Raw genomic sequence first — 16,372 nt, forward strand, 5'->3', positions numbered from 1 at the left:
GGTATTGTTGTCCCTAAATCTGGGTTCTTTCAGCTGGTGTGCAATGAGCCGAAAACCAGAGTCAAGACATTTGTTTAATCCGTTTCTGCGCAGCGACGGGTGCTAGGTGGTAATTCCACAAAGCTAGCACACCACACACAGGCAAGCGAAGTATTTATACACTTCAAATTACAAGAATACATGTTTAATGTAATGCCCTGTGGTTAGTTTCTTACCACTTTGTTCCTCATTGGTTAACAACAGACCTCATCTCCATTTGAAGTTACAGCACCTTTTTACTATTCTGCCTAACCCAAAAGGTGAGTGTTTTAGGGCTTTTTCTCATCAAGAGGTGTAGTTTTCACATTATGAGCTAAATTCTTCTAAAGGACACGACTTGGGCAGTCTTTACGGTATCTCTGAGCACATGACCAAGGGAGGTTTCTTTGTTCCTCAATTCAAAGTTCCGTCTGTTCTTTTCTTTGTTTTGCAGGGCTATTATCTCCTACCAAGGCCTTGTCCTGTGAAATGTCTCTTTTTGTTTTAATCTTTCATCAGTATTTGAGCCATTCACCATGAATGCTCACCTCCCATTAAAACCTCTGATAGCACTGCCGTCCCTTTGCCGGTGCCCGGCTTTTAGAAGTTGACTTCTAAGAAATACCAGTGAGGAACTGGCGCGGCCAGCTGAGGCCCCCGAGCTGCACTTCCCGGGGGCCGTGCTTCCCGCCCTGCCCGGAGCCAAGGCGCCCTCAGGGGCCAGGCCCGGGCCGCGACAAGAGACCCCTCAGACCCAACCGAGCGGAGGGGCAGGACACGCCAGGCTGTACGGGACCACCTTCCCGGAAAGACTGGGTCTAGGGCTTGCATTCGGGAACCAGAGAGCTTTCACCGGCCTGCGGTGTGGCCCGAAGGAGCCAGAGGCAAGCTGGCGGGAACCCCGCCGCCGGCCCCCGGGCCGAGTAGCGCCCGGCGACTTTTCCGTAAGGGCCCGGCCCCCGTCCCGCCGCGCGCCGCTGCGCACTTTGCGTAACCCCGCTCCTTCCGTCGCGCGGTCGCCGCTCACCGCCGTCAGAAGGGGGCGGGACGTGCGCTACGCAGGCGAGTGCGAGAATCGCCGTAGCTGGCGCCGGAGGCGTAAGGGGTGGGACTCTGCCCCCGCCCCGCCCGCGGTGCCGGCGCGGAGGTTCCGCGCTCCCGTGCCGTCCCGCCGCCGTCGCCATGGCTGCCCCGGGGCCGGCCCGCCTCCTCCGCGCCGCCGCTGCTTCCTCCCGCCGCTGGCTCTTCTCCGCCTCGCCGGCAGGCGGGACGAGGCCGGGCTGCGGCAGCGCTGCCGTGAGGGCAGCCCGGCTGTTCAGCCTTTCTGCCCGGGCGGTCCTCAGGTAAGAGGGTCGGGGCCCTGAGGCGCCGGGCGGGCTCCTCACGGCGGCGGCCGCCGCCTTCGGTACGGTGCTGGGCCGCCGCCTGGGCCCCGGGGCTGAGGGCGCCTGGGCCCCGGGGCTGAGGGCACCCGGGCGGGGGCGGGCGCTGCGTGACCTTCCCCCGGGCGCTCGCGGCCCCGCCGTGCCCCGCTGTCCCGGCCCTGCCGCTGCCCGGCCCGCTCGGGGCACGTCCCGGCCCCGCTTCGCCCCGGGGCGGTGGCACCGAAGGGCTCTGCGGGAGAGGAGAAACCTTCCACTGACTGCCCCCGGGGCGCCAGCCGCGCCCCGCGGGGCTGTACTGGGGGCCGGAGGTGCCTGCGGGCCGGCCCTGCGGGGTGGCTCGGCCACGGGGCCCAGGGGATCCGGGGTCCCGTTGAAAGCTGGTAACGTTATGAAAAGCTAAACTAGGGTTCCTCATGCTCAGAGTAGCATTTTGAAAGCCTGTGACCTTATCAGTGTTGCTTTTCCGTGCAGTGCTTGCTTTTTTTTTTTTTTTTTTTTTGGTGAAACTCTGACTAGGTAGAAGTACAGCACACATGAGTGAGAGCCTAATACTGAAGATCTCTTTTGCCTTTGGTATAGTTTTTCTTTACTGAAGAGCACTCGTGCATCTTGAGTGTGCAGAACCCCTCCTCTCCTCACCAGTGTGTGTGAGTAGGTGTTTCAAAATGCATTACATCTGTAGGCATTTAATATTCCACAGCCCACAACTATAGACTTGTAACTTGGTACATGTAGTTAAAGGCTGTGTTTATGCATGGCCTTCTGGCTATTATATTCAAAGATAGGTCAGAGTCTACAGGTCACTGTTGGTATTTAAAATACAGAAGCTTTAAAAGCCTAATTTATTTGCTAGAGAAGTTTCTTTGACTTGGAACAGGGTCCACACTCAGTTGTCCAACAGCAGGGGCGTAGCCTACTCTGTTTCCTGAGGGTTGGGTAGTGCCCTCGCCATCAAAGTTGTTCCAATAGCTTGCTTTTAAACTTTCCTGTAGGTGCTCTTTTACTTCGTTCCAGCAGATACTTTTATTGTGGAGGGACAAACTAACTTTTTGGTCTAGGACTCTCATATGAGATTGGTAAATTGCTAGTTTAGATCTTTTGTCTGAGTGACCCTGCTGAGTGGCTTAAAAATAAGTCTCCACTGAATGACTGACCCTCACATTTCTCCATTAGAAAGAGATCAGTTTAAGCTGATCATAAAGTTTAGATTATGTTTTTGCATCATAAAGTTTTAATAAAGCAATTGTTTTAAACTGATGTAAATTTAATTTAAGGGGCAGATCTGAATGTACCAGTTTTGATGTTCATACGGCCATTGACCTGTGAGGTTTGGGTTTCAGCCAGGTTTGTCTCCGGACGCAGTTTACTGCATGGCAGTGTGGGCACTGGGGGTAGGAGGAGCAAAGGAAGGAGGGCAGGACTGTTCTTGTGACACTGTGGTGCTATGCCAGATTAGAGTGTAATCACAGGTGAAGACCATTTCAGGTGTGTTTTGAAAACTGGGAGGAGGATGACTTGTCTTTTACAAAGGTTCCAGTGGTCTAATGGATGGCCAAACATCTTGCTCTTTGGTCCATGTTACTTGTGATCGCTTCACCATATAATAGAGGAAAGGGTATGTTTTGGATATTGAACAAATACTTAGTACTTGGGTTTACAGGCAGCCTCTGCCCAAGGTGGCAAGTGCATCTTGCACTGTGTTTCTTGTCATGCTGACAGAAATATTTCAGTAGATGGGAGTGTATTTCCGTGAGCTTTGGAAAGAGCTTTTTGGAGCAGTTTAAAACTACACCATTAGTAGTTTACTTTGACTGTTAGAATGTGAATACCTTTCTAGATGCAATCGAAACCCATCAGTCTTAAACTACCAGTGGAAGTGGTGAATTTTGTACTAGTATATCTAAGAGGTGGGTGCTCGTTTCCTTGATTGTGCTGTGGGAGGTGTTAGCACAGTAGAGGAGTAAAATGAAGAGCAGAGTGGTAACTTAAACCCTCACAGAATGGTTTGCTGGAGGTGGTCCTTCGGTGTCACAGGTGACTATGCAACATTAATTACATGTTGTAAAGATACATCTTCAAAATTTCTGAATTTTATTATAGTGCATGCTTCAGTTGCATTCTGCAGATCAGCAAGGTCAATCATTATTGATTATAATTTTGGAATGAACTTAATAGTAGCTTGTGGCTGCCTTCTGGAGAATGGACTGAAGGATGATATGACAAGAATTGAACATGACATCATAATGAATCACAGTGTGAACTGCTGCCAACTGAGCTTACAGTTGCAGGAAGTAGATTAAGTATAGAGCAACAAACATTTGTTGTTTTTCAAAACAAGCTAGGACTTGGATTGCTAAAAACACATTTTCGTTTACAGCCAGATCCAAAAATAATCTTCACTGATGTTTCAGTATGGCCACTTTAAAATTTTTGCTTTAATACTCAGCTCTATAGGTTAGAGTTTTCCAAGGGGTGACTTGATTTTCAAACTTGTATGCTTTCCATATGATAGATCATTCAAGGCCCACAGTTACTATAAAGATTAAAGGTAACATTAAGCATGCTGTTCCTAAACATGGATTTCACATTGAAACACAGATTTTTGCATTACCTCTTAATTGTTATGTTTTATCTCCTATCTCTTGACAGGTTTCTTCACTGTCCATCCAACAAGTTTTTCTTGTTTTGCTCACTTACTATAGGAAAGAAAGTAACAAACAAACTGTATTTTATTTGTTAGTATATTAAAAGCTTTCCTTTAGCTTGCATGTGAAATAACAGAATACGGAACACAAAAAAACTCTTTCTTAAGAGTAAAGCGTTTAATATGAGGGGAAAAAAAAAGTCTTATGTAGACTGCAAGAGAATTTTTTCTTAAGCAAACATAATAATCTGAAAAGCAAAGCAGGAAAACAGACACCTTTCTCTTAAGTCAATTTCAAAACTTTGAACTTCACTAGAATTAATATTTACAACGTGAAATCCTAAGAGAATCTCTGCTCAAAAAAGCAGAATGCTTTTGGAATATTTCAGTTTTGGGGGAGGAGAATTAGATTTTGGAACTATTAATGTAAAATGTCTTAAACTTTAAGGAGAAATGGGGAAATTTAAAATCTGTACTAAATGATGAGAACAATTACAATTTCATAAATCCAAAGCAATCGTCTGCAGAAAGGTATGTAGAGAAGCATTTAAAATAAACTTTCTTATTTGATAAAAATACAAACATTGTGCCTAAAATAAAATAGCTCTGTCTCTCTTCGGTGAAAGGCAAAACATCAGGATCCTATATAGCTTCTAGTGATAAAACACAAACCATGTTTGTTTGGTTGGTTTTTTTCTTGTCCTTTGTTCAATGTACAGCAGGAAATGCCTGTACCTGTTGCAGCTTTTAGAAGGCAATAATTTAGGGGCTTGTGCTCTTAGAGTTGATAGTGATTACAGGTTTAGTAGTATTCAATCAATTTTAAAGATCTAAAATATTTTAAAGTATTTCTTTAATTCCATTATATACTTTTGTTTTTCAGCTCAGAAGATAAAATAACTGTTCATTTCATAAATCGTGATGGTGACAAACTAACAGCCAAAGGAAAACCTGGGGATTCACTGCTGGATGTTGTTGTTGATAATAATTTAGACATAGATGGTTTTGGTAAGTACATTCACTGAATACTGTAATCAGTGTCTAGGAATTATGTTCTGTTACCAATTTATTCATAAGTATTTCTAGAATTATAGAAGCATTTAGGTTGGAAAAGACCCTAAAGATTGAGTCCAACTGTAAATTAGTATTTATTTATATAACATAGCTGTACTTTATTTGGATTTTCTCTTTTTTTTTTTTTTTTTTTTTTCCTGCAGGTGCATAGAATATTTTGGGTCAGGTTCTAAAAAAATATTTGGGGTGAGCCTTCCTTGAATGTTAAAGGAGAGGAATACGGACACAGTGCTGTCAGGGTGGAATCTGAAAGATGCCACCTGTAGACTTCTGAGCTGAAAGGTTCTGGAGGCAATGCAAAACTGGTGTATTTCTAACAGTGCCTGGTTACTTCTGTATTGCCATACTGTCAATTTATTATTGTTTTTTTTGTAGCACAAATTGCTGTAGTATTTGAGTGCTAAGTGAAAGAAACAACTAAAACCACATCAGTTATCAGGGAAGAACAAAAAGCTTAATTTTTGTTAAAGGACTGGAGTAAAGGAGACCAATGCCCTAGTGAATTTCTAACTTGGTACAAGTTCTGTTTAAAATTAGAATAGGAGGGAGTTAACACCTCTCTATTCCTTAAAAGTTGCACTTTCCATAGTTAGTTCCACTGAAGTTATAGGATTCTGCCCATGCAAAGCAGCGGTATTGGGTAATGGCAATTAAATACCTCAGGAAAGGTATTTACATGAACATGAACTTAAGAATTAATAGTACAAACTAAAGCAGGATATGGAAGTACAATTTGTGTGAGTGTGTAGCATGGAGCAATTGGAAAAAAAAATAAATAGGCTAATGTAGCACAGTTTGAAATCTGAGGTGTGTTTTATTTAAGTGCAAATAAATTTCACTGCTAATAAAAAAATCTTTAAGATTTAAAATCGCAGGCATATGTCTGAGAGAGCTTTTATGTCTAGAGTTACATACATCTGGGGAAGAGGAATTGTCCCTTAAAAATCTGTAATACATTGGGATAACTAGCTTTATGTATCACTTATTAAACATGTCATATAGGCTTATGGCTAGCTGGCTTGTATTCTACGGTAAATATTCTCTCAGTCTGTGTAAATATTGACCGTGTTAAAGTATTGTGGTAAAGGGGGAGGAGATAATGCAGTCAATAAACAGAAGCCAACTAAAAATTGGAGATACTGTAACAGTCTTTAAATATAACATATGCTAGTTCCATTTCAATAATCATTTGCTAATGAAACATCATACTAGGGCAGAGAAATAATGCAGTAGAAATAATGTAAAAATGTATGTTTTGTGTTTAGGAGAAAAGTAATGAGGGGAAAAATGTAAAATATAAATCTTACCTATTTACTTCTATCACTAGGGGGCATCCCATGTGCAGAAATAATAGGAATATCTTTGTATAAAGACTTACAAAACTGTTGAATGATTCAGCTGCACTCAGTTTGTTTGCTGCTGTTAGCTTTACAGTTGCAAAAAGACCTTCCGCTAGTCAGATAGACTGGTCAGTTTTCATTCTTTTTTGCCCCCATGCTTCTTCCCTCAACTCTCTCAACATTACAGTGCTTAAGCCACTGATGTGAAAAATTTTATGTTATTTGGCACTTTATTTAAGCTCAGCTTTTTCACATGCATTTGTATATAATTGAAGACTTGATATATTCTAAAAATCAAGTCTTCTCGTACAGTGTCATGCTCACTTTGAATATATGCTGTTGATACCATTACTACATGTAAGAGCGTGGTGCTTTCTGAATGGTTCTGGTGGTTTGATGATGAATCCTACTGTGTTTTTTTCATAGCAGTGGTTATACATACAGCCTTGCTTCCCTTTGTTTCCATATGAGTACAAAAGTCACAATGCTCTTGGATCTGCTTTCCCTGGAAATGGGTAAATAAAAGAAACTTGGCTAATGTATTACCTGCTTCTCTCGTAACAATTTAAATCAGAGGTGGTGGTTTGTGTGCCCCAACCTCCATGCAAGTATGAAGAGTTCAGCTTTCTTCTCCTCTTGACGTTGCATGTTTCTTTTTCAACAAAGGGGACAACTCAGTGCCAGACCTAGACAGTAGCAGAGACAAATTTGTTAGTGTTCAAACTTTTACTATCCTGTGATGACCTAATTGTTCTAGCAGGTAGATGTAGTTGTTGCTTGTTCTTTTCAACCCTTGCAAATTATTAGATCCTTGGCTCGAGCTGAATTGCCTAGTAATACACGTAAGCCTCTAACACAGAGAAAACTATCTCCATCTAGCCTGACTGCCTTTGTTGCTGTGAATTAGTGTGCAGTTGAGTGAGAAGAAACACCAAATATGAAGTCCTTCCTCCCTGTATCTTCTGAGGAATTTTTTTGCGTAGCAGGTTTCTTCTGTTGAAGTTCTTGAGGAAACCTTCTCAAACCCATGGGAAAGAGAGGGATAGAAGGATCAGCCTTGGAAGTAGATTAAGTAGAGTTGATTGGCAGCATTGTCTGCTTTTGCATTCTTATAGTAGAAAACTTTTCCCTTTAAATGGTAGAAAGGGAATTAAATATTTTAACTACAGCATTCAAGTAAATCTTAATGTTCTAGGAACTATAGAAATACTGTTGACAGGTGAATGCAGAGTAGATACATGACTGAGAATATCCAAAACATTAATTTTACTAATCAACAGATACTCCTTGTATTAGACAAACACTTAAACATGAAGGATTTCGTTTGAAATTCTGCTGTAATTTGAAACTTTGATTTTCTATTATCTTGATTTTTTTTTTCTTTAGGTGCATGTGAAGGAACGCTAGCCTGTTCGACTTGTCATTTAATCTTTGAAGACCACATATTTGAGAAACTAGATGCAATTACTGATGAAGAGATGGACATGCTGGACCTGGCATATGGCCTTACAGAAACGTAAGACAACATTACACTTAACTACATCAAAGAATGGAAAGAAGGATTTACAGATGGAGCAGTCCAGTATTCTTAGAATGCCTTGATCAGCATTTAATGAATAGCTGGATTCTGCTACAGAAAAGGGACTGCGAAGTTTAAATATTGTTTATCTGAATTTATATTTAAAAGATGTCAGTATCAGTTCTGTTACTGAAGAGTGGCAGTTGCCAGTACTTGCTCTTCAGAGGTGACTGATGCAGAAGTGTCAGATACTGAAGTATGACCAAAAACCCAGTTCCTTCAACAAAAACATTGCCACTGCTGTCCTGTGTGAATTTACTTGTTCTTGTTTCCTTTCCCTCCTGTTCTGTTTTCTGTCTCCGTCAGCCTGTAGCTAGGTAATGTATTTTATGAATGTGTTTACATTAGTATTTTAGTTTTGGTCAGATCTTCTTTTCACAGAATCACAGAAGGGTTGAGGCTGGAGGGGACCTCTTGAGGTCAACTGGTCCAACTCCCCTGCCCAAGTAGGGCCACCTAGAGCTGATACCTAGGATCATGTCCAAATGGCTTTTGAATATCTCCAAGGATGGAGACTCCACAACTGCTCTGATATTTATGTACCTTGATAAAATCCTCCCCTTGAGCCTTCTCTAGGACAGTGTCCCTACTTGTCATGCTTTGACTTATGTCAGTGTGCTCTTTTGGCCCACAAGCCCTTTTGGGTGAAACCAGTCCTGAAGTGTGCTCTGACTGCTAATGGGCATTTCGGTGCATAGGATTGGACTAGTGATAGTCTAAAGGAACCCTTTGTGCTACATTTCCCCTGTCATCACATGCCTTGTAATTAGGGTGTCACATCTTTGTCACAGACCAATTCCTAGTGGTCTGTGCTACTTGCTGGTGTGTACATGCATCCTGTATCATAGAACACACCCACGTGAACAGTAGGCAGCTATGACTTACAAGGTTTCATAAACCCTTTCCTTCATGCTTCAGTGGAACTGCTTGTTGAAGTTTTTGAGAATCTTTCCAATTAAGCCAGAGGGCTTTATACCTGGCCTGTTTTTTATGTATCTGCAAAGAAGTGCTCTGAATGAACTCATTTATTTCTTTATATCAGTAATGACAATCCTGTACTAATAATTTCTACATGAGTACACTATTTCTCACTTCAGCCAAATCTTAACTTTTCTGGGAGGTTGTGAAGGCAAAGAAGTGAAGCTATGAGAAACTTTCTTCAGCTTCTTTGGTTTTATCTATTTTCCCATCTCCCAAAAAACACTTTCAATTTTAAAAAAATCATAAGCCTAGTAAGTGTGAATTTACCTCATTCTTAACATCTACTGTAATTCTCCTAAGAGTTATTTTTTTAGGTTCTTGGCCAAACCAATTCCTAAATAGATCTGGAGGCCACTGATCTAATAGAAAACTTTTTATTTGGCTATCTTTAATTAAAGGTTTAAAGCAAGGAGTTTATACTGAAGATCCGAAAAACAGTAGAAAGGCAGAGCTCTGTTTAAATATTTTTATTTTCTCTCAAAGTTCTTCATACCAAATTAAGTCTTAGACTCTCTGAAGACACTTGTTACTTCTGTCAGGTTTCCCTAACATCACATGTTCTTCATGTGGCCAGGGATCTTTCATATGTGTGAGAAGATGAGTTTTCAGGAAAACAGACCTTTAAGTGATGGATATTTGCTACAGGTTACCTGGTCTCCTGTGCTGATATAAACCTCTGTAATGGAGTTGCACTACTGTGCTCTATCATAAAAGCTTTCATTCTTATATATTCTTGTCAGTGTCTCTCTGTATTTGGGAAAGCTTCAGCTAGCAGCCACCATAAAAACTCATAAAGTTTAAAATGAGGGACTAATGAGAAGTTAAAATTAATTTGTTTTGGTTAACTGCAGAACACTAGGGACTATGAAAAGTATTAAGGTGGGGGGGACGCAAGCCCTGGCAAGTTAAATATTTAAAGCATACTGAATTGAAAAAATAAGCTGGGAAACAGCTTGCTAAAAAGCAGAAAAATACTTCTGGTTCTAACCTATCAGAAGGAGGAAATGTGTCTGCATGAAGAGTCAATGGGTTATGCAGAAGGTGTGCTTAAAATATAAAAAGATAAAGTTTCTTTTGCATTGTTGTCTCGAGAGATGTTTCGGGATGTCCATGCACTGGAAGGTTTCTTTGCAGAGGGCTTCCTGGAGTATGTGTCTCAAACTGGTATGTCCATACGAGTAATACTACAGCAAATAAGTAAAATGAGTAGAAACAAACGGTAGTGACTAGGTAGCATTCACCCAGAAGTTCTAGAGTAATCCAATAAGACATTTCTGAACTACTATCTGAGGCTTAATTAGTTGGTTTAAAACTGTCTCCACATCAAAGGAATGGAAGGTAGCAAGCCAGCTTTTAAAATGAGATCATTGGAACTGAAGAACAGAGAGTCTGATTCCATGCTGGACATGTTAATCATGTGTCTATGGGCTGCTGCTTTTCTACAGTTTCTACTACATAATGGTACAGAAAGAATTCAACAGAGTTTTTGTAGAAGGGTGTAACAGATACCAGAGTTCTTCAAATGAGTCACTGAGCATGAATCTTACAGTTCACATAGTTCACATAGGTCCAGAAATCCTTTACTAAGTTTTGAGTTGCAATGGGGTAAGAGCAAAGGCCCTGTAAAGGATAAGTAATTGGTTAAAAAACATTTGTCTCTTGACAAGGTAGAAGTATTTGGCTGTCTGGTAAGAATATGTGAACAACAGTGTGATCTAAAAGTGATTAGTGCTAGGTTTTATGTAGTGAATGTATTTGAGAAAGACGTGGGAAAAGAGAATAAAGAGTAAGGTTTGTGTATAGTGTTGTGTTACTCTGTGGTAAAATTGAAAACTGTCAGTGAAGATGTGCGCACAGCTCTTGTGCCATTGAGCAACAGGAAACAAAGTTTGGTGTTAAAAGGTACAGATAAGCGTATCGAGAGGTCGGTAGAACAGTAGTAACTTTGCATACTTGAAATAGGCTGTCGGCTAGCTAGTCTATCCAGGAATGTCAGCTTAAGGTTTGATGTTCAAAAAAACCCCCAAAACAACAAAAAAACCCCACCAAACAAACAAAAAACCTCAACAACAAAAAACCAACCAAGCAAAAAAAAAAACCCCAAACCCTGCCAACCCTCTGCAGAACAAAACAAAAAAAAAAGGCAAGAAAAAAACCCAACAAAACCCAACCCACCAAAAAAAAAAAAAAAACAACCAAACAAACCACCAAAAACCCCCCAACCCTCAAAACCCTCAAAAAGGTAAATGGAACATTGGCAATATTATATAGGAACAGGTAGAAAACGATAAAATACCGTTACATGACAAAATGGGGATTCACCATATCTTTATACTTGTACAACTCTAACTTCCTGCTTTGTTGGTTGGATATTTTTTTTTTGCTCTTTTTTTTTTGTTTGTTTGTTTTTTTTTATAGTAGTAGAATGAGAGGAAATAAAGGGAAAGCCTGTAAAAGTAGTTAAAGGGGAAATGGCTTTCATGCAGGGATTAACTAAATCATCTTTTTTTTGGTCAAAGCTTCTTCAGCTTTAAGGGGAGGGAGAATCTGGTTAAATACCTATAAAATTGTAAATGTTGTGGAAGAATTTGAACAGAAGGTAGTTTGTTTCTCACAGTGTTATTTAGTGCTGCCTAGTTTTTTTGTACTGCTGTGTAACAGGCTCAAAATAGGGCAGTGTTTTCACATAAAGTGAATCTACTGCCACACTACAGAGTACATATGCAGTTGGTTCTGGTCTTTAGTGGAAAACAGACAACTTCAGTAAAATCAAGCCTTATGGGCAATGCTTTATATAAATATCAGAAATCTCTATTAGATTTCATTTCCAAAGCGGTTCTTATGGATGCATATTCATGAGACTAAATCTTCTGGCAATGTATGTATTGTATTTAAATGTATTTATACATACATTCCAGTAATTTAAAGTTGCTGTCTACAGTCATTTACACAGAAGCATTATTTTTGGGTCTAGTAGTGAATTGAGAGCTTTAACAACAGTTGATAACTACATGCTTGAAAGAGTTCTGTGTAAATATTAATGTCATACCACTTTTTTATATTTCTGCCTACATTCCTATACTGATTAAATTATTCAACTGGTGCTACAGAACATTGCCCATCCTTGCTGATGTTTAAGTATTCTATACTTAAGTATCAAAGCATGGACACTGAATGAAAGATATCCCAGCAATAAAAGTGGCTTGCAATGTCTGCAGAATTTTGTTGTGGTATTAAAACTTGATTTTAATTGCTCACATACAACATTTTATCATGCTGAGTGATTGGGTAGAAAAATGAAAGATTGCATCTCCTCAGGTGCCACGAGTATTTTATCCTTCTCCTTCCTATGTTTCTTGTCTTTTCACTCTTACCGTTCTGGCTTGATGACTCAATCTTGAGTTGTTTAGTTTGAAAACGTTGGACCCTGGGTGGCTTATGCTGTGCTTTTTCTGAGACTTTTGTTCAGATTCATTGCCTTCATCTCTTCTGAGATGCCAGATGTCCCTTGGGAGATGGGGTTCCATTCCCTGCACTTGACTGAACTATTAGCGACCCACTGAAAATGGAAGGGTCACCGTTAGGATATGCTGTCTCAGCGAGCAGGAAGTACTCAGTGTGCAACTTTCCAGTGTACTGAACACTGTTACTTCATGTAAATCATGATCACTGCCACGTATATCTTTGCATTGATGCATGCAGTTCACTATTTGTCTTAAGACTATGCACAAGAGTGGCTGTTTCTAGATCATAATGTTTGGGATGGCTGAATGTTGGAGGCATAAGGGGGGTAAATGCTGTTGGATATATGACTGGCTAGAACTAACGACAGTGTTGTATTTCCCTACAGATCACGTTTAGGCTGCCAAATCTGCTTGAAGAAATTGATGGATAATATGACTGTTCGAGTACCAGAATCTGTTGCCGATGCTAGACAATCAGTAGATATGAGTAAAAACTCCTAAAAGAAAATATGATAGGGGTTTCAAAGAAGTTTAATTATTTTTATAACTTATTTTTAAATGTGTAATTAAATATGGAAACTTACATAATTGTGAGTTATTTTATATGACTATCAATATTAGATTAATGCTATTTTAATTTTCTTTATAGAACCTCCTATATTTTTACGCTTAAAATGCAATAATACTTCTTACAAGTGATCATTGGATGATAAAACGTTAGCAAGTGTATTACAGATTTCATATAACATTATTCTGCCAAAACCTTTAATGATACTTCAGAACTGGATCACTTCTACAAGACTTCATCTAAAAACCCCTGGGCATTTCTAGGTTTTGGACCTGGATATATGAGAACAAAATTTGTCAGACTGCATGGGCTCTTTTGAACGTGTCATCATTAAAGATGGTATGCTCACAGCTAATTCACGTTCTCAGTAAATATGATGTTTCCTCAGCAAACAGTGGATTTTCAGGGTAGGGATTTTCCAAACTTTGGAATCTTAATGAGATGTGCCAAATTTTGTCTTGCAAAAATACTGTTGAAACCATGAGATCTAGGGGCTGATACAGGATGTTGGCACCTGCAGCTTAATTGCTGCAGAGCATCTCTGTTGCCCAAATCAGAAGTCAATAAACCTCAACTGTATTTGTGTTTGACTATACCACAAATACGGGGATACAGGTGGCTTAGACTAAAGCCTTGGAGCTGTCTATGGGAGAGCATAACCACTGGAGGTAAATTCCTGCTGTTCTCTGAAGATGGCTGAGTTGGGATTGAAGAGGGCAATGTTTGTCAATGTAAGATGTGTTCTGAAATCTTTATCCATTTTTCAGTTTTGAGCTTGTTCGGAAGACAGTCTGATGTTAGCTAGGGCATCCAGCTTAAAGAGAGTCCTAGATTCTGGGCCTTGCTCTCAGGATCACTTCAGTAATGATTGATGTGAAATGACCAAGTATATTTACTCCATAACGATGGAGTGGGTTCACCAGAAAGGGTGGGGAGACCCCCATGGTGGGATAGCGTGTGAACTGATGATGAAGAGCTTTCAGTTGGATCTTGTTTTAGTCTTTCTAAAGTAGATGAAAATAAATAATGTCTCTAAGAGTCTGTCTTATTCACTCCAGTTTTTGTTGCCTAAATACTTAAATGAAATGGTTGTCACCAATACAATAGTTGTTACCCGTATAAGGTTATTTTAATATTTTGGTTGTATTTATACATATTTACATATATAAAAAAAAACATGTTTGTTTACATTTGAATGATCTAATGCATTCATTGATGCCTTATTTGAACTGGTAACAATGACATCTACACATCTTTTCCTGCATTATTGTATTTATGGCACAGGGGAAAACATTATTTTTCCAGTGTTGAATAATGGGATTATTTTGAGCTTCCTAAAGAGAGGGGGGGGAAAAAAAAAAAAAAAAAGTCCCTCTTCATTATAAAAAGAAATATTTTCTAGAACTGTGTTGAAAATAGATCTAGTTCAGATTCTTTGATTTCTTCTCTGAGTAGCTATTATTTTGTTTTCTGGTGTTCCCTTTAGACTTTCCCCTAAAACAAGATATGCTTAATGTGGTCTGCTCAGCACTTAACCATACAGGGCTTTTCGAATACACTTCTTATCTCATCTAATTCAAAATATGACTTCAGAGTTGAAATTTGCTGGCTTTTTGAAAAACAGAGCAAGGTCAGGGAGAAGGGTGGAAATAAGTTGAAGATATGTTCTGAAGATACTGCAGTCTTCAACTGCTGTGACTCCAACCGTAATTTAGAGGTTACCGTCCCACAATCAGATGCTAAGGTAAATCAGTTCTCACTTTGTATTGTCTTCGTCCTGAATTCATTTATATACAGTAATTATTATTAAATCTTGAAATTCTTTCTTTACATGAGACAGCTCTTCAGATTCCGAGAGAGGGAACTCGGGTCATAACCAGATGTACTGTGCATTTTTCCATCAGAATAAAATCTGAGGTTTTGGTATAGCTCTGGGGTTTAGGGGTAGATGTTGGTGTTTGTTGGGTTTGGGGGTTTTCTTGGGTTTTGTTCTGGGTTTTGTTGGGGTGGTATTTGTTATTTGTTTTTACATACAGCACCAGGCACTTCTTGTGGGAATCTTGAAGTGCTTAACACTGTTAAACAAATGTGAACCAGCTCTTGTGTGACAGTTCTTTTTAAGCCAAGGTCGTTTTGTTGTGCGTTTCCTGTGACAGCTTCTCGTTACAAACACTTTGACTCTCCTACAGTGTGCCTGTGGAAGGAATTATTTGGCACAATACGGCAAAAAAGGACTCTTCAAAGTTCATTTTGAATTCTAGAGGTATCCCATATTAAGGAACTGGCATGTAATCCCCAAAATGCACAGCTCAGAGATACCTGTTTCGTTATTGTCAAATTGTTTGCAAATAAATCTTATTTTATACCACTTTCTGACACCTCTTGTTTGTATTGATTTTTCTTCCTTTTTTTGCAAGCCAGCAAATGTATTTCTGGATGTAAAGTGGAACTTAACAGTTAATGATGCACATTCAGGTGTAAGTATGAATTGTGCAATGACACACAATTAAAGCATCAAAATTAGATACATATATATTTTTTTTTTTCGTCCGAACATAGGTTACAGGTACCTCACTTTCTAAAAGCATTTCCTTTCTCTGTTAAAACATGGAGTCAGTGGGTCTCTTTGGTCTCTCTTCCCTAAAAAATAATGAGAAAAACAAAGCTGACTTCGTTCCCTTTGATTCTAAACTTTACTTGACAACACTTGCTCACAGTCTGGCTTCAAACAGACCTTTAAATGGCAACCATTTCGGTGTGTGTGGGGGGGTGTGTGCTGCCTTATCATTCCTGGCGGTGAAAAGGTCCTTTGGAATTGCTTGGGCCAGGCTAAAACCATTTTCAGTCCAAAGGAAAGGTCTCGTAGTCCCTGCTGCCTTTCTGGGAGCACAGGGGAGCTGGGCTGTGGCTCTAGGTCGTGTCCCTTTCCTTCCACCCACTTAAGCCCCAGCTGGGTTCAGTGTCCAGCTCGTTTCTGCTCAGGGCAGGGAAGGTGGCCACAAGAGCCGGCAGTCCCTGTCCCCGTTTCTGTGGCACTTTGTGCGTGCGTGTTTGTGTGATGTCTGAAGGCGAAAGGGGGAGGGAGGTGCCTCGTGCTTCTGCAGCGCTACTTCCCATTCTGCCGGGGGAAGTTTGGATCATCAGAACTGCAAGCTGGCACTGAGGAGAGGAAAAGACAAGTTCTCCGGGCAGTTTGTTACTTCTTGGACAGAAAAACTCCTAATCTGAAGTTCACCAACTTTTGGCTACAGGGCTCCAAAAGATTTAAGGCGTTGTGTCCAAACTTAATTCACATTCCAGGTGGAGGCAAGCTGAAAAG

At 40.3% G+C, this 16,372-nt stretch overlaps 1 protein-coding gene across 1 annotated transcript; it reads left to right on the forward strand.

Moving 5' to 3' along the window:
* Positions 1 to 1,068: 1,068 nt before the first annotated feature.
* FDX1 (ferredoxin 1) lies at positions 1,069 to 15,421 on the forward strand. The gene is made up of 4 exons (XM_032991109.2): positions 1,069 to 1,361; positions 4,931 to 5,055; positions 7,848 to 7,977; positions 12,872 to 15,421. The coding sequence occupies exons 1-4, from the start codon at positions 1,201 to 1,203 to the stop codon at positions 12,984 to 12,986; spliced, it is 531 nt and encodes a 176-aa protein (XP_032847000.2). The 5' UTR covers positions 1,069 to 1,200; the 3' UTR covers positions 12,987 to 15,421.
* The last annotated feature ends 951 nt before the right edge of the window (positions 15,422 to 16,372 follow it).

The sequence above is a fragment of the Tyto alba genome, unplaced genomic scaffold, assembly GCF_018691265.1.
Source record: "Tyto alba isolate M040663 unplaced genomic scaffold, T.alba_DEE_v4.0 Super-Scaffold_2, whole genome shotgun sequence".
Lineage (NCBI taxonomy): Eukaryota > Metazoa > Chordata > Aves > Strigiformes > Tytonidae > Tyto > Tyto alba.

Bases quoted from the DNA above. Each gene is read 5' to 3' on its own strand.
- FDX1 (XM_032991109.2), top strand. From the start codon at position 1,201: ATGGCTGCCCCGGGGCCGGCCCGCCTCCTCCGCGCCGCCGCTGCTTCC. The intron at 5,056-7,847 runs GTAAGTACATTC...TTTTTTCTTTAG, and splicing joins TTTAGACATAGATGGTTTTG to GTGCATGTGAAGGAACGCTA. The intron at 7,978-12,871 runs GTAAGACAACAT...ATTTCCCTACAG, and splicing joins GCATATGGCCTTACAGAAAC to ATCACGTTTAGGCTGCCAAA.